This window comes from Plectropomus leopardus, chromosome 3 (genome assembly GCF_026936395.1).
Source record: "Plectropomus leopardus strain MGB_pleo_1.0 chromosome 3, ASM2693639v1, whole genome shotgun sequence".
Classification (NCBI taxonomy): Eukaryota; Metazoa; Chordata; class Actinopteri; order Perciformes; family Serranidae; genus Plectropomus; species Plectropomus leopardus.
Genome location: NC_142178.1, coordinates 4,840,001 through 4,858,320, shown reverse-complemented (window position 1 = coordinate 4,858,320; position 18,320 = coordinate 4,840,001). Strand labels below are relative to the sequence as shown.

General features: G+C 41.2%; 1 protein-coding gene across 11 annotated transcripts in view; it reads left to right on the top strand.

The window, feature by feature from the left end:
- The window catches only part of slit2 (slit homolog 2 (Drosophila)), a 129,432-nt gene that overhangs the window by 85,502 nt on the left and 25,610 nt on the right, over positions 1 to 18,320 (top strand). For 5 of the 11 annotated variants that reach the window (XM_088075405.1, XM_088075402.1, XM_088075401.1 and 2 more), the window contains exons 10-22: positions 2,069 to 2,140; positions 2,328 to 2,399; positions 7,264 to 7,335; positions 7,664 to 7,807; positions 9,835 to 9,998; positions 11,066 to 11,089; positions 12,484 to 12,501; positions 14,763 to 14,913; positions 15,090 to 15,164; positions 15,434 to 15,577; positions 15,869 to 16,012; positions 16,102 to 16,268; positions 16,410 to 16,542. In XM_088075405.1, the coding sequence (XP_087931531.1) occupies positions 2,069 to 2,140; positions 2,328 to 2,399; positions 7,264 to 7,335; positions 7,664 to 7,807; positions 9,835 to 9,998; positions 11,066 to 11,089; positions 12,484 to 12,501; positions 14,763 to 14,913; positions 15,090 to 15,164; positions 15,434 to 15,577; positions 15,869 to 16,012; positions 16,102 to 16,268; positions 16,410 to 16,542 (1,380 nt within the window). The remainder of the gene's footprint in view (positions 1 to 2,068; positions 2,141 to 2,327; positions 2,400 to 7,263; positions 7,336 to 7,663; positions 7,808 to 9,834; positions 9,999 to 11,065; positions 11,090 to 12,483; positions 12,502 to 14,762; positions 14,914 to 15,089; positions 15,165 to 15,433; positions 15,578 to 15,868; positions 16,013 to 16,101; positions 16,269 to 16,409; positions 16,543 to 18,320) is intronic. The other 6 variants (XM_042484929.2, XM_088075404.1, XM_088075399.1 and 3 more) reach the window with 3 other exon arrangements.

Below are 18,320 nucleotides of genomic sequence, written 5' to 3'. Positions count from 1 at the left end.
TTTGAGGGGGGTAGGACTCTAGATGTGACTTGGACACTCTTAGACTTCACTTATATGTGCAAAAACATTTAAGTCTCAGGCTTTGGTAAAAACCTGGAGAAAATTAGATAACAGCACTGGACAGGCCTCGCATAGCCACACATCTGGATTATTTAATTACTTGGTCTAACCAGTAAAGGAATTAGTCAGCTATTCAGCCCTGTGAAAAACAACCATGTAACAATGTTCTTAATGGAAAATCTTAAAATGCTGTGTTATTCTAGAGGTAAGAATTTAAAGATTTTGCTTATGAAGACTCAACTTTGCCTGAATAATTAAAAAAAAAAAATAATTATTTGCATCCTGCCTCTTTCTGACTAGGAACCTGGTTTGAAAAATGGTGAATGGACTTTGCAGCTATGCAAAGCTCTGGGCTGACAAGTGGGACCATAGGATTTCTGCTCAAGGCAAATTACCAATCCTGCGACTAGTGCACAACTTTTTGACTTAACTTGGACTTGTTTGTAGTTACTTGAGACTTGATTTAGGACATGCTTTGACTAGACATTAGAGTTGACTTAGAATTGTCTTAATTTATTTTGACTTGACTTCAGACCTGCAATGACAAGACATAAGACTTCACTAATCTCAATTTACTTGAAACTTGACTTGAGACCTGGCTAGATTGATTTCAAATTTGACTCGGGACATGCTTTGATCAGACTTGAGATTTGACTTGTTTGACTGACTTGAGATTTGTCTCTGTCTCTTTTAGACTTGACTTTAGATCAGACCTGCTATGACATGACTTGAGACTGGACTTGGACTCTTGAATTATTTGAGACTTAACTTCAAACATATTTTGACCAGACTTGAGATTTGACTTCTTGACTTGGACTTGACTGACTTAAGCAAGACAAGGACGTGTCTCAATTAACATGAGACTTCAACTGGACTTATCTCAATTGACTTGAGAATCAAGATTTAGAACTTGACTTTGTACTTAGATTAACTGATTCAGACTTGTAACCTGTTTTTTAAGGCCTAAGACTTGAATTACACTCCTAATTATTACTTGACTCTGACAAGTGTTGATATACTTGAGACTTGGCTTGAGACTTGCTAGGATAATACTTAAAGACTTGACTTGGATTTGTCTTGATTTATTAAAAACTTGACTTCAGACGTGCCGTGACATGACTTAAGACTTGACCGAAACTTCACACAAATGACTTGAGACTTGAATGAAGACCTGCTCTGTCAAAACTTGAAAGCTGACCTGTACTTATCTCATTTTATTTGAGACTGGAGACGTTCTTTGTTGAAATTTCACACTGTAATTGAACTCATATCTTTTTACTTAAGATTTGACTTTGTTGTTTGTTGACTGTTGTTGATTGACTTGAATTTGACTTGAACCTGTCACAAATAGCATAAACACAAAACACGTTACATTACACTTCAGCCCTCCTGTGTGATCACTCAAACATGTTAGCGCTGAGGGAAGGACTGGAATAAAGCAGAACAGACGAGAACAGCAAATGAAAAACAAACTCATTTTAGGGAAATGTTTCACAATCGAATGGTTGGTTTGCAAATCATGTTCCACCGCCTTTCTTGTCACAGTGACTGCACATGTGAAATGTTTAGAGAACGCTTGTTTGGGTCTGTTTTCTCTTCTGTTTGCCCCCTCCCACTCTCTTTCTCCCTCCTGGCCTGGCTCGGTTTGTATGGACCCGACTGTCACAGAGTCAGACTGGCTCTGAATGGACCACTGCCCAGATAGTTAGGGGTGTGTGTGTGTGTGTGTGTGTGTGTGTGTGTGTGTGTGTGTGTGTGTGTGTGTGTGTGTGTGTGTGTGTGTGTGTGTTTGTGTGTGTGCATCTGATTATACACATGTTGAAGAGGGCGAAAGATCAGAGAAAGTTGACAGACTTTGGCAGTGGTCATCAAAGCACCTTATCTGGGAATGTTCCCCTCAGCCGAGCCTGCGGGAACGAGCGGCGGTCGCTGATACAGTGCAGATAGCTCTCTGATATGGAAATGTTAACGTCGCTCCTCAATGGTCTGTGTGTGTGTTTGGTTCCAGACGACTGGAGCAGAACGCCATCAAGGTGATTCCAGCTGGAGCCTTTTCTCCTTATAAGAAGCTGCGCAGGATGTGAGTAGATGAGGAGATCCATGTATTGTGCACTCTGTCAACTCAACACAAAACTTGTGTTTCCGTCCTGTTTGTTTTGACGTCCGTATTTAACTTTTCATGTCTCTCTCACTCCCTCGCTGACTCTCTGGCTCTTTGCCTCTCTGTCTCCTGTTTCCCTTTTTTTCTTTGGATCTGTTCTTCACAGAGACTTGAGTAACAACCAGATATCAGAGATAGCCTCGGACGCCTTCCAAGGTCTGCGCTCCCTCAACTCTCTGTAAGTACTGTATGTTTGTATTTAAGATGCAGTGTACACAAAACACCACAGCATGGCCCTCCTCGCAAGGAATATTTAACATTTCACTGTTAAGCCTTTTAAAAAATGTTATTTGTACTACACTTTTTCTTTGGTTTTGTTGTTTAAGCCGTACCTTTTAGCTAACACTATACTCATCAAGTTAATTTCTGAGATAGGGTAACATAATAATAATGCCACAAGAATGTGAGCAGTAATGGGGACAATAAAAGCAGGTTATACACAGGTCAACAGTTTAGCCCAGTTATCTAAACCACTTTCTATGGTGGAGAAAAGAAATTATCCCTCATTTTACTGGAAAATAAAAGCAAGCATGCTTGGTGCATTTTCAACCAAGAAGTCTCAGTCGCTTTGTTGCACATAAACGTTTGACTTCACGGGTGTAAAATTACCCAGATCTACTGCATCATTGGGACCATAGAGCAGACGCCCAGAGACTTCGACTGGCTCAGCAAGTTGAAATCTTTCAAGTGTCATTTTGTGGGCTCTCAAAAAAGTGATTTACAGACATCTCTCTCCCAATGCAAATCTATGGGGAAAGTAATTTTCGGGCCCGATGGCATTATATGACAAACCTGGAAAATGGTGGTTGGTCATTACAAAAATTGGCTTCATAGTCTGGTGCATTTCTTGAAGGAATGGATTACAGTGGAGCGTTTTGGTAATAGCTGACCGTACACTTTACCTGTCCAACCAAACAACAATTGTCCAACTGATTCTTAGCACCTGTGATGTGGGACTCTTAACTTTGCATTTAAAGAGTTTACAGGGTGGTGTCCTTTTTGTCGCCAAGGATAGAAGATTATGATAAATGGATTAAATAATACATGATCTAAACTACAAACATAAGCATGCTGGACTAAGTATTTCCTTAGTTAAAAAGTAACCTAGCCTTACCTTCAAGGCCAAGAGTCAGCATATTATGAGTTAGCTACATTATCATGTGGGGTCACAAGTCAATCACATTTGACAAAGCCCCATTCAGGACTCTGCAGTAATTCCAAAAGTAAATGCTAAAACCATATTGGAGTTTAGGCTAACATAAGCATTGGCAGCTCTGCTCTGTTCCTTTTGGGTTTGGAAAAATGAACCCAAAAATACTTTTCTAATCCAAATGAGTTGTTCTCATCCTCAAACAAACCAACAAACTGAACACATACAGTGTGTTTTAAATCAAATCTGACACGATACTAAAATGAGAGCGCTGTTAACACAGAGTGGTTTATTTCTACATGAATTAACACACGGTAAACATAATCACACATTCACTCCGCTTAGCGCTCTGCTGCTCCGTCTCCCCAGACAGAGTGCCAGGAGTACACTCTGCTGCTCCGAGAGTGTGGTGCTCTAAATAACCGATTTGTACCTTCCAACAGCACTCCAAATCTACGAACAGTTAGCTTTGTCAAAGTAAGCACCTATAACCTACTCGGTATTGGTAATAATTTCACCTTCATTTCTGTTTTTTTTGGCTAACCCAGGTGTTTGTATAAAAAAAGTCTGATCATCTGACAGCTCATTATTCCAGCCCTGTTGAATTCATTATCTTATTATCATGGATGGAAATAATGGCCAAATCTCACAGCAAAATTTACAAAATGACAAGAACTAGAATTATCATTTAATTCTTTGAAACCTGAACAGATGGACTTGATTTCTTTTTAAAAAAAAAACATGGAGTGAAGGCATTGAGCAACAAGAAAATACTCAAAATTAGTAAGAAATTTGTTAAGAAAAAAGTTTTAAAAAATAATAATAAAAAAAAGATCTGAAAAGAAGCCCACACAATGACCTGGAAATGAGAAAACTGTAACTGTAAAAATTGTTTTAAAAATTTAAAAAAATGGAATAAACTGTGCTAATATACACTTACATATGGGCCTATATGTAACATTTCTGGACATTCCCCCTGTTTTCTCACAATAAATTTCAAGTAATTTCATCTCTTGCCTAAACTAATTTTCAGGTCATTTTTTTGTCACCGTTTCCTAATTTTGTTGGAAAGTAGGAAACAAACTACACTTTCTTGTGCAGCATCTCTTGCTCATTGCCTTTCTTACCAAGTTTTAAAAGAAACCAAATAAATTTTCTTAGGTTTCAAAGGCTTTTAATGCTTGTGAAAGGCGTCTGAGCACAGCGCAAGAAAGCCGATATCAATCCAGGTTTCAAAGGGTTAACTGTGCCCTAAAGACATTTCAGATGCACTTTTGATTCGAACAGTTGTGTCGTTGGCCTCCTCTGCAGCCTGAATCTCGGGTCGGACCATCTGCTTTGCGTGTGAAGCTTTGGAGAAGGAGACGGAGAGAGGAGCAGCAGAGGGAGCGAGGGATGTAGAGTTATTTCATGAAGGAGTTATATTAAGGTCTCGTCTCTCCAAAGTCAATAATTCATAAACGCTGAATTGCTGAATGGAGGCTTCTGCCACCTCATTACACATTCACCACAGAGAGAATGGGACACACACATTCATGCTGACACACCACATACAGTATGGCTTTCGCATTAAACTGAGCTGTGTGTTCATTGTGTGCCGGGGTTTTGGTTAGAGAGGATGTAAATGAGCCATCGATTCTGTCTGTGCGTGCGTGCGTATGAGCGCGCCAAACGATACGTGCTAATGTGTGTGTGAGACATAAATGAAGCATCCACTCCCTGCTTCGTGTGTTTCCCAACCTCAGGTCTCTCAGGGACAGCCACTCAGCACAATGAAATAAAAGCCAATCTAAAACACATGTCTTTAGACTGCCTACACACACAGTTCAACTCAGCGTGGAGCGTAAAGATGACTGATAGCTCTCTGAGAGTGACTGTGTGTGTGTGTGTGTGTGTGTGTGCATCTGAGGTATGTGCTGGGCCAGGCAGTGGCAGTCTCAGCCTTGACCTGTTTGTAATCTGATGTATTTATAAAAGGCTTTTCACTGATAAAAACGTGCATTATGCACACCGGAGCCAGATTCATGGAGGAGGTTTTTTTTTTATTGTGACATTTAGATGAAAAGTGTTCGGAACCAGTTATACTTTATGTCTGTAGTGTTTACTTACAGCCAGGTGTTGGCACAAAGGTGCAGTGTTTTCACTGTTTATTACCTCCGCTAAGGAGGTCATGTTTTCCCTGCTGTTTGTGCGTTTGTCTGTTTAATTGTCAGCAGGATTACAGAAAAACTACATGCCCCATTTTAACGAAACTTGGTGAAAGGGTGCAGACTGGGCCAAAGAGAAATGCATTGACTTTTGAAGCAGATCGGAATCACTGCGTTTTCAAACTAATTTTTTTCACTTTCGTTAAACTGGAAAATATACAAATGGCTCTGTCTCAAGCAAATGTGGCTTAGGGGTGGCCGATATATCGAATGCACAGGATTTATTGCAGCTCGTTCCATGTGTGATGTATAAAATGACTTTATTATGAACATCAAGTATAAATTGTTACGTCGTTTTGACAAGCCATGTCTGCTAATGCTAACAGCCAACTGTTGACCAGAAGCTTCAAGTCCAACATCAACACTTCTGGCCTGTGAATCCTCAGTGTATCCTCATACAAAAGTTTGTACGATATTCTACAAGTTAATGACATTATGTCCTTGGCGTAAAAATATGTAATTTAAATTATGGAAATTAGGTTAAGGCAAGTAAAGTTACTGACGTTAGGTTTTAGAAAAAGGATCATGATGATGACGTACCTTAAAATTAGCCAAAGTTCACCCAAAGTTCACAGTTTCCAGCACTAGTCTCCTGGGGAAAATCTCTGTTTTGTGACCCATTCACCGCCTCAGTGGTTTCTTTCTGTGAGCTGCGAGCAGATCTGGCAAGATACCGCAATGATTATCTATTATGAACAATATAATAGATGTATTGTATATGTAATTATTATTATGATTCCTATCTCTAACAGAGAGCAAGAGAGTCGAGCAGACATACAAGCAGACAGAGACAGAGCTCAGTATGACTAGAGAGGAGCACAGGAGCAGATTGAAAAATTTGTTTCTGGTGTGAACAATTAGGCAACTGCTTGCACAACAATTTATATATTGAGAAGTTTTGACAAGTCAAGTGTAAATATGGTGTTACACTTTGGCAATGACGCTGTCTGGGACAACGGTAAAACCAGTAATTATTGATTGAGCACGGCTGGCATTTAGCCTGGGTTTGCGCTCTGTGAGTGCCCTTGATTTTAATGTAACTAAGAAGCCAAAAAGAGAGAAAAAAAGTGTTATTCCTAATTACGGTCTTATCGTTTCAGGTCTTAATGTTTTTCTTTGGCTGTTTCTGCAGTCTTCCTTAGTTAAAAGCAAAGTTCAACTCCTTTAGTTGGCAGACTTGTTAAAGCCTTATTCCAAGATGGTTACACCCATGATTAAGCATGCAGTCACACTGAATAAATAGCCTAAATATCTTACATTTATTGTGTTACATATCTGAAACATATACATCCTCGCTGAAACCATAAACATAAACAAATTTTAGTCGTGTTCATAATTTATTTTATAAGATATTGTAAACGCTATTACTCATACCTAGGATTCAAAATACCATTGTTTCATAGGCTGCTTGCAGTGAAGGTCTGTTATACTTTGGCTTGAATGCAGCATTCACAGGCACACTGTCAAAGATTAATTGGAGCTACAACAAAATATTAATTTCATGTTTGATTAAAGGTAGTTCCCTCAAACGTCCCCAGCAGAAACAGATGCTAGTGGAACGGAGGGCAGAGGGTATAATTTTGACTCTCTTTACAGTGTGTGCTGAGTGTTAATATTAATAATAGCACTGGATAATATGTGTGGTCTTATTCATAACTTATTAATGCAGTGTTTGTGCTCCACAGGGTGCTATACGGGAACAAGATCACTGAGATTTCCAAAGCGCTGTTTGAGGGACTGTTTTCTCTGCAGCTATTGTGAGTAGACACACAAACACACACACACACACACACACACACACACACACACACACACACACACACACACACACACACACACAAAGTTGGAGTTGCAGCTAAGAGCTCACATCCGCATCTCATTGATATTCTGCTGAAAAGTGCTTACCTAAAACATTGTCATCAGAGTGGAGACATCATGATTGAAAGCCATGACCTGTAACACTGGAAACACTCATCGAAGAATAATAACAGGATAAACCTTCATCCTATCTTCCTCTCTCTCTCTCTCTCTCTCTCTCTCTCTTTGTCTCTCTCTCTCCTTCGTTCTGTCGCTCTTTTCTTTCAGGTTACTGAATGCTAACAAGATAGCATGTCTGCGCGTGGACGCATTTCAGGACCTCCACAACCTCAATCTGCTCTCACTATATGACAACAAGCTCCAGACCATCGCCAAGGGAACCTTCTCGTCGCTAAGAGCCATACAAACACTGTACGTACACACACACCGATAATAAGAAGGTGTGAAATTTTGGGCAGTAGCTGGCAATTATCATATTGCAGATGTAAACAAAAATCAATTATATTTTCAGAATAGCACAGCAGAAATAACTTCAGTGTGAGGTAAAACAGCAGTAGTGTTTGTATTGTTTATGCATCTTGGATTTCTGGGAGCATTGTGTTGTTTAAAATCAGTTTTCAGTTATCTTAAAAATCAGAAGTAAACAGCAGGTTTTGTTGTCATCTTTAAGGATATTAATAACTTCTTTTTTAATGCACCATTTATATTTCAAATTATACACTATAATAAAAGAGGTAAATACTGATTACAATGACAATTTCACCATTTTGCTAAATATTCTTTGGGGCTGTTTACACTGCCACAGTTTTTGTATGAAATGTTGATTTTTTTGTTGCAGTTTGGCAATGGCAATGGCATTTCATGACTCTTAAAATGCAAACTTTTAAAACCGGGTTCCAGAGTGTACTTTTTTGAAAATGCCACCCCTTCTGTTGCAGTGTGCAAGTAGCAGGACAACAAAATCAACAAAAGTGGACGTCTGAGCTGTGTTTGTGCTGCTGACTCTACTGAGTTTATTAACACTGTCAGTTCTCTTGCGTGTGTTTGAAATTGTCTTCTTGTTTGTTTATAGTCATTGCTCTGTCGAAGAACGCCTTTATACACACGCGCATGGTGTTCTTCTGTGTAGTTTCATTACAAAGTTACACCGCCAACTACTGGCCTGACATGCACACTGCAGCATTTACGTTTGTTTTTGGAGATCTCTGTAAATGAGAATCGGTTTCACAATTTTATTATATGAACGCGGATATTTTTAAAAATGCAAAGTAAAGACTTCTGTTTTTAGTGGGGACGTTCTTGTCTAAACGTGGTCCTTGTCTGAGAGTAAACTCTCTCATTAGTGCGCTTCCCTTCGTAGAGAATAACACAAAAACTAGCTCCTGTAATGCAGAGTACATCACAGGCTGATTTATAATGGTGTCCTAGTATTCAAGGGTGGACTTTTCCTTTCCAGTGTGTAGGATTTAGTGGCATCTAGTGGTGAGGTAGCAGATTGCAGCCAAGTGAAACTTCTCCCGTGTGCCAAGCGTGTGTGGTCCTATTTAGAGCCAGTGTTTGATTTGTCCATTCTGAGGCACTGTAGAACAACATGACAGGCTCTGTGGAAGAGGACATGCTCTGTATGTAAATATTTACACAGCTCATTCTAGGGTGACAAAAACAACAATTCTTAGTTTCAGGTGATTATACACCAATGAAAACATAAGTATGAAAAGCCTATTATATTCAGTTTGCAAATATGTACCTCTAAATCTTACACACACACACCTTTAATTAATGAGATTTGCCCTGGAAAGACACTGTTTTCATGTAACATAAGTCAGTTTGTGTCTTTGTGAACTTTGCCTGGCCTCACACTGCAGTCAGTTGGGTTTTGTTGAAAGAGGTTACATTTTGAGGCCTGGATTTTACATTGTAGTTACAAAATCTCTAGTGTACTCAGGTATTATGGTGTTTGTGGGTTCATTTGTTAGTATTAATACTCTGTATTTAGTGGACACATTCACTGCTAGCTTGGCATAGGGAGTTCAGGTGTTTAGTATCTCCCAAAAGAGGAGAAATGAGTTTCCAAGAAACTCCACAGCTGATTTATTCACATGTTGTGTGTTCTCAGCGAGCTTAGTTGGCTAGCTTTCAGGGTTGTTTTTTTTTTGGGGGGGGGGTGTTTTTCCTCTGAAATGTCTTTTATATGGGTCCAAAATTCTTTGATGTGCTGATGCTTGATGTGTTCTGACACATGATTTTTATTACACACCTGCCATTTGATCACAAACAGGTTTGTTTCTGCCCATACACACACTCAAAAAAACAAGGGAATGTTCACAAGTGTGTAATGTTCTAACAGCTTATTTGTGTGTTCTTGTGTGCTCCATGTGTCCATGTCTGTGTGTGTGCGTGTGTGTGTGTGTGTGTGGGTGTGTGTGTGGGTGTATCAGTCACTTAGCCCAAAATCCGTTTATCTGTGACTGCCATCTGAAGTGGCTGGCAGACTACCTGCAGGACAATCCCATCGAGACAAGCGGTGCCCGCTGCACCAGCCCCCGGCGCCTCGCCAACAAACGGATTGGACAAATCAAGAGCAAGAAGTTCCGCTGCTCAGGTAATAAACACATGTGGCGTTCACATGTATACAGACCCCTTCACATGATACCTAAACTGATTCACTGTTCACTGTCCTGTGTTTTCATTCTGTGTCTTCCTGCTGGGATTTCCCCTCAGCCTCTCTTTACTAACCTTAGCTCCCTGTTTTCGGCCTTTTCTGGCATCTCTCTCCTTCTCCCTGTCTTGCTTTCTTGATTTTTTTTTTTTTTCAATTTAGTCGACTTTATTGGCATGACATTTGACATGTGTTGCCAAAGCACGGTCACAATTAAAGACTGAATGAAATTAACAGCTGATTACATGAACAACAATAATAATCAACAGAATAATGTAGGTAATAAAATTAATAAACACAATAGAACAATATGTATACAGTACATATATAAACATTTATATATACATTGATACCTCATATGTCTCATATATGTTTACCTATTAATTTTGTGTGTGTTTGTTTATGCATGTGTACAATAGATCAGCAGTATAAATAATTTAAGTGTGTCTAGGTCAACAAAGAAACAATTAACAGCAATATATCAATACAAAATCAATGGTATCAATTGTAATAAATACATAAACAACAAAACAAATCCAACAGGTGTTGAGTGGAAGAGTAAACAAAAAGTGTGAGCCTGTGTGTGTGTGTGTGTGTGTGTGTGTGTGTGTGTGTGTGTGTGTGTGTGTGTAGAGCTGCTGTATAAGTAATTTAAAATTATATAGAGTCAATAAAGAAACAAATCACAACATAAATTCAATTTAAAAAATCATGAAATCAAGTGTAAAAAGACATTGAGCACTGTTGTGTGTAAGTGTTTGCATGTAAATTATAGATCAAGATATTTAAGTTTGTTTAGGGTAATTAAAGAAACAATTTACAACAGCGTAGTAATACAAAATCATAAGTATCAATTATTTAAAAAAAATAAATTAAAGAATAAATGACCCCCCCAACACACACACGCACACACATACACACACACAGAGCCAGTACTTTAATTTTAGACTAGCCTTTTGTTATTTTGTTGTTTTTCACTATCACTCTCTCTGTCTCTGTCTCTCCATTAGCTAGAGAACAGTATTTCATCCCAGGTATTGTACATCGAGCATGTGTGTGTGAGCACCTGTGTGTGTGTGTGTGTGTGTGTGTGTGTGTGCGTGTATGTGTATGTGTGTGAGACGCTGTCTTGCCCAACATGGCAGATGCTGCACACTCACACAACTTCTCGACACTTGTGTGAGCGACTTGCCTTGACTGACACCTTGTGAATGCCAAGACATTTTCTTTTAATGGTTTAACGTACACGATAATGCATCACGTCTAACCAGGCACCAGATAATCACACTCCCGTCCTTGCACTGGGGTTTTTTCCAAGGGTAACCGTAACCTTGACGATGGAGGGAGAAAAACAATTGGATTAATGGGCTCAGGCCGCCGTCAGCTGGGCACTCCATGTGAGACTCTGTATAAATGAAAGTATATTGGTACAGCGATCACAGAGACTATATTTAATACCAGTCCTCCTCGCTTCTTAGCACATCTAATGATAGCTAATGTATGAGCGTGTGTCCGCGAGCATCTGTGACTGTTTCGCCCACTGCAGAACATCAAAAGGTCACGCAGTTACCATGCTCAGAGGGGTGCTGGGAAATATGTAAATCAGACATGCATAGGAGATCAGTAGCAGGGCTAAAGGCGGTCATTACCACAGCGGCACACAGAGGAGACATGGTGTGTTGGATGAGTGTGTTTGTGTGTGTGTGTGTGCTTGCTGCAGTCATTAACTCACCGGGGGGACTGAGGTTTCAAAGCCCAGATACCACATACACGGCAAAACTGAATAATTTAAGAAGATTTGCAGTTGAAAAGTTGAATAAACATGCTTTATTGGATAGCACAACCTTGGTATCGCGCCTTGGATCAATACATCTGAAATCCTCCGCTTTAATTTGCATCATGTCCCCTATTTCACGGTGTATTATTTTGGATCCTATCTCATATTTCTGTTTGAACAAAAACTCTTTAATTCCACTTTTATCCCTCCAACCATTTCTTGTTTTACTAAAGACTGAACTGAAGTGATTGATGTCAAAGAATACACACAAAGCAAAAAAATAATGTGCTTGCGAGTGTTTAGAACGGGGCTAAATTTGATTGTTCATCGGCACGGCGCATATATCTGGTTTTGTGTGCTTTTCGTCATCGCCTGGCGCCCAAAAACAACTTTGAATCAGTCGTGCTTTAAGCGAGCCGGGGCCGGGATGTGTGTTGGATGAAAGCACCCACCAAATGTCATGTTGTGCCGGCACGATTCTCACTATTCACGAGTCATTACCCCTTTAAATGAATCACTGCCTGAGGACTGAACACGAAAAAACTGCAGTTTTTTTTCTCTCTCAGTCTCCCTCCTTTATTTTCCTCTCCTGTTCAAATAAACGAGTGAAATCCCTTCTTCTTTCTCCTACTGCCTCTCTCACACACTCAGGAGTACACCATGTCGGCTGTAAGTAACACACACACACACAAACACAAACCGTTCTTTGCGTCAACTCCGAAAATCCTCACCTCTCGTCTCCTGAGCTGGCCTCTGACCTTTGACCTCTACCACCCACAGTGACCTTTGACCCCCTCCGTGACTCCTCCTGTCTGTTTACAAACAACAACATTAATAAGATTTACATTTTTATTACGCAATGCTTTGTGTGTTTTTTCTCTATATGCTGTTCTTGTGTGTGTGTGTGTGTGTGTGTGTGTGTGTGTGTGTGTGTGTGTGTGTTCGTTCCTCGAAGTCAGGGCTTCTCTTGCCTTCAGTGCTGCTGTAACTCTCCTCCCACTCCTCTGTAGCTGCTGCTCTGGTCCTGCTCTCCTGTGTTCTGTCTGTGACTGTAGATGTCTTTAGATGTTCCAGTCGACTTCCTCTGCTTTTTCTTTACTCAACTATACACCCTGTCTGATCTTGTCCTCTTCTCCTCCTCTCCTCCTCCTCCTCCTCCTCCTTCTTATTTTTGCTCCCTTCTCTCGTCATTCCGAGTGTTGCATTTCCTCAAGCCAGACGGCTCTGTCTCTCTCCCATTTCTCATTGCTCATCTTTCCATCCCCCTCTCTTAGACTCTTCCTTTTCTTATCCTTATCTTCACTTTAACTCCTCTCCTCCCATCTATCCTCTGTTCTGCTCCTCATCCTCCCCTACTCCCCTCCTGCTTTTCTTCCCATCCATCTTCTCCTCCAACGTATCCCTTCTCCCCGTTCCCACTCCTCTCCTCTCTTACTTCCTTCGCCTCCTGTCCCTCTCATCTTCTCCTCTCCTACGCCTACATCTTGCTCTCATTTGTATCTTTATCCTTTCTCTCCTTTTCTCCACTTCTTGTCACTTTCTCCAACTTTTTCTTCTGAATTTTCTCCCATTCTCCTCCTACTATTCTTCCAATCCTTCTTCTCTTCCACCTTATCCTCTCCTCCTTTCCTACTCCTCTCCATCTCATCATCTGTTTCCCTCTCCTATTCCTCTCCTCTCCTCCTTATCTTTACTCCTCTCCTTCTCACTGTGTCCACTTTTCTCTTTAACTCCTCTCCACTCCTCTCCTCTCCTCTCCTCTCCTCTCCTCTCCTCTCCTCGCCTCTCCTCTCATCTCCTTTCCTCTCCCATCTTACTCTGTTCTTCCTGTCTCCTACCTCTCTTTCATCTCATCTCCTACTCTTTTCCTTTCCACTCCTACTCTCTTCCTCTCCTGTCCTCCTCATCTTCTCCTGTGCTCTTCTACTCTCCTCCTCCTCATCTTCACCTCCTGCTCAGCTCTTCTCCAACTTCTCTGTCCTGTCTTTCTCACCTTGTCATCTTCTCTCCTATTCTGCTCCTCTCCTTCTTATCCTCCTATGTTCTTTTTGATCCTCTGTCTTCTCCATCTCCTCTGCCCCTGTCCTTATCTTCTCCTCCTCTCTCCTTGTCTCCCTCTGTCCTTCCCACCCCTGTGTTCCAGCGGAGGAGCAGTCAGTCAGCAGGTTGTTCCTTTGTGCTTGATCTAACCATGTGGCTGCCAGGTTCCTAAAGTGGAACATGGTTCTGTCAAGCACCATGGAACGGCCCTGCAAAACCCTACAGCATGGCCAAGACGCAAGAGACAGCAATCTCCCGTCACCCCCCTGTGTGTGTGTGTGTGTGTGTGTGTGTGTGTGTGTGTGTGTGTGTGTGTGTGTGTGTGTGTGTGTGCGCCTGTACAGAATGACAGATGACTTTTGGGTGTGTGTGAGCATTTTTCTGCTATGATCTAAATGGTCTTGTTTGTGCTGTGGTTTCTAACACTAACAGCTGCTTTGTAGTCTGACAGGACTGAAAAACTCTGTGTGTGTGTGTGTGTGTGTGTGTGTGTGTGTGTGTATGTGTGTGTGTGTGTGTGTGTGTGTGTGCGCGTGTGTGTGTGTGTGAGGATGTGTGTGCCTTTATGTCTTGACAGTTCGTGCATCCCGTGAATTTGGCTCCTTTTTAGACCGTGATACGCATGCAGCATTTTGAAGTAATGCTCACGGGGAATGCTGCGTACAGTCATAATCAGCAGTGTTTTTCGAACATGTCTGGTTCATTTTGATAACTTCTGCTCCAAACAAAAGCAGCAAAGCCCCATCTGCACTATGTCAAAATTCTTCTTTTGTATCACAACCTTCACTTTGGACATCGTGTTTTTATTGGAACTGATGCCAGTAAACGCTGGGGTTCAACTTTTGCATGATAAGTGCGTTTTGTGACGTTGTGCTTGTGATTGTGGCCAGGTACTGAAGACTACCGCAGTAAACTAGGAGGAGACTGCTTCGCCGACTTGGCCTGCCCCGACAAATGCCGCTGTGAGGGCACAACAGTCGACTGCTCCAACCAGAAACTCACCAAAATACCAGACCACATCCCACAGTACACTGCCGAACTGTGAGTCGAGTTGTATTTTTCTACTACAAAGTGTATCCGTGTGTGTGGTATATCGAGGAAACCACGCTTCAGCCTTGATCTCCTCCTCCTCCTCCTCATCCTCCTCCTCCTGTCTCAATCTCTTGTGTTGTTCTCTCTCTTTGTCTCTGACCACCTCTTCTCCTCTCTGTTCCTAGGCGTCTGAACAACAATGAATTCACTGTGCTTGAGGCGACAGGGATCTTCAAAAAGTTGCCTCAGCTGAGGAAGATGTGAGTCAGACATGTTGCAAACGTAACGGGAACAAAGAGTCACATGTGCTTGTCAGGAAGTCATACCCAGGTCACACAGAGAGAGCTATGATTGTACTCGTGTTGACACAGAAATCAAAACGTGGATTTCTCTCTATACCTCCTTTTACTCCTACTACTACTACAACTTCTGTTCCCTCTTTGTCCTCCTCTGACTCTCTACGTCTTTCATCTCTCTTGTTTTCTCGCTTTTCATTCTCACTGTCGTCTTACCTTTCTCGCTCTTGCAGTAACCTGAGCAATAACCGTATCACTGACATAGAGGAGGGGACGTTTGAAGGAGCCTCTGGGGTCAATGAGTTGATTCTGACCTCCAACAGACTGGAGAACATACACCACCGCATGCTGAAGGGACTCAGCGGCCTCCGCACACTGTGAGTACACACACACACACACACACACACACACACACATACACATACACACACAGTCTCTTAAATGCATGAGCAAACACATTATCATATCAAATATGCATGCGATATTCAAATATGCTCTTACTTACTGTGACAATGTCTACACACAAACACTGAAAACATGTGAGCATGCATAATATACGGGTTTATGTTATTATAAGTACATTTAATTTTTTGTTCCTTTTTGTCCGTGTGTGTGTGTGTGCGTGTGTGCGTGTGCGTGTGCGTGTGCGTGCGTGCGTGTGTATGCAGTATGCTGAGGAGTAACCGTATCAGCTGTGTGAGTAACAGCAGCTTCGTGGGGTTGAGCTCGGTGCGTCTCCTGTCACTCTACGACAACCAGATCACCTCCATGAACCCTGGAGCATTCGACACACTGCACTCTCTGTCCACGCTGTGAGTACACACACACACAAACAAATTCAAATGTACAGAAATACACACACACAGAAAAAACAAATCTGACTCCTCTCTTTGTGTTCCAGCAACCTCCTGGCCAATCCCTTCAACTGTAACTGTCACCTGGCGTGGCTTGGTGATTGGCTGAGGAGGAAGCGCATCGTCACAGGTAACCCTCGCTGCCAGAGTCCGTATTTCTTGAAGGAGATCCCCATCCAGGATGTGGCAGTCCAGGACTTTGCCTGTGAAGATGGTGAGCAGATTTTCATTTTAAGGCGTGATGCTCTGTAACGTCTGCAGCACTGAAGAATGTTGTTTTTACTTTTCATGACCACTTTTCTATCACTCTTCCTCCCCTCTTCACCATTCCATCCGGCTATCCATCTCTCATCAGGTAACGATGAGAACAGCTGCTCTCCGCTGCTGAGATGTCCAGCAGAGTGTTCCTGTCTGGACACTGTGGTGCGCTGCAGCAACAAGGGCCTCACCACGCTGCCCAGAGGCCTGCCCAAAGAGACCACTGAATTGTGAGTGACACACCAATGCCTCATTTAGTACAATTACAACATATCCTCACACTACAGTTCCTATGATTTCCCACCAACTGAAGGAAGGACGGTGCATCATTAACGTTACGTGAGATAGATAATGTAAAGTTACAGAGGTTAGCTTTAAGCAAATAAAGTTACGTGGTTAGGTTTAGAGAAAAGAAACATGGTGAGGACTTTCCTTAAAACAGCTCAAGGTTCACTCAAAGTTTATACAGTTTCAAATGCCAGTCTCCCGGGGAAAGTCCTTTTTTGTTGTTTTTTGTCTGTTTATTTTGTTTTGTTAAAATATATTTTTTAATTGATTTTTAACAGATGTACAAAACAAATCAAATAGCCACCCACCCCACAACCAACCCCCTTGACATCTTCTTTTGGTAACAGAAAAAGAAAAATGATCAAGCAATAAAACAACATATGTACATGTATAAACATTACCCAATTCACCTTATTTAAGACAACTTACAACGACAGTAACAGTCCTAATACAAAAAAGACAAGTACAGAGCCGTGCTTTCTTTTTCCTCTAGACCTGGTCATTCCAGTCTGGCATGTCCTTGTTTTGTGTTGTTTTTGACCAATCCACTACCCAAACACACCTCCATACTGACTACTTGAGACCACTTAGGCACATTGGTCAAGTGATCGCAGCCTTCAAAAATAATTATATACTCAAAGTACTGGCTCATGATTACATAGGATATTTATGAATTTTGGTGCATTACTCTGCATAGGAAAATGTATGAAAAGTGCCTGAGAACAACAGGGTCCCATCTTTTACTTGACTGTCTTAATGAACATTAGACGTTTTCTCATTGTCCTGTGAAAACCATGTATCCTCAAAACATCAGCTTAAAAACAACTTTGTCAACTTTGTGACAGTGCATTTTTATGCAATCCAAATGTTTATGCAGTTTATGCAGCTTTAAAAATAAATAAATAAATAATTGAAGATTAGAATTTTCTTAATCCATGAACAAAAAGTTCATTCTTTTTTTTGTGACAGTGACAATTTGCACTTATGTACAGACGCAGGAACAGATAGAATTTAAAAAATCCATATTGGCAGCATTTTTGAAGGGTTTCTGAATGTTTTTAACTTCCAGTACTTGTCAGATTTGCATTTAATTCAAGTGGCGTGGTCAATTGGTGCATTCAGTTGGCTTCAGCCGGAGTGACAACTCGTGTAGTCTGTGATCCCTCATCTGATAAAGTCGTTATGTGTATGATACACCGTTTTTAAGCTGTCATAAAAAATCTGCAGAAGTCAGTCAGTTAGTGTATACTCCCAGTCTTTTCAGATGTTTTTTTTTAGGATTTTGGAAGTCATGAAGTGCTTCCCCAAGCTTCACTAACCAAGGCTGTACTCAGTCAGTAGACATGTGAAACAGTAGCACGGTAGCTCATAGAGACACAGGTACACATACTGATGGCTTACAGAGGATTTTATTCCAGAAACTCTTCGCAAACACTCATACAAAATCCCAGATGATCCAAAAATGATAGTCCTAAATTAAACATCAGACAGCAGGCTCGGTGGTGTTTTCTGTCATTTCACTGTTTCACCTGCGGGGAAACGTGCTTTCTCCAATATTAACAAAGACTTAATTAATACGCTGGATTAATAGCACATTGTCACAGAATGAAGGAGATATGATCTCAGTCGTGCGTGTGTGTGTGTGTGTGTATGAGGGTGGTTCTAGTATATTAGGATGCCTGTGGGGATATTAAGCTCTGGTGTTTGTTATGGCTGCAGC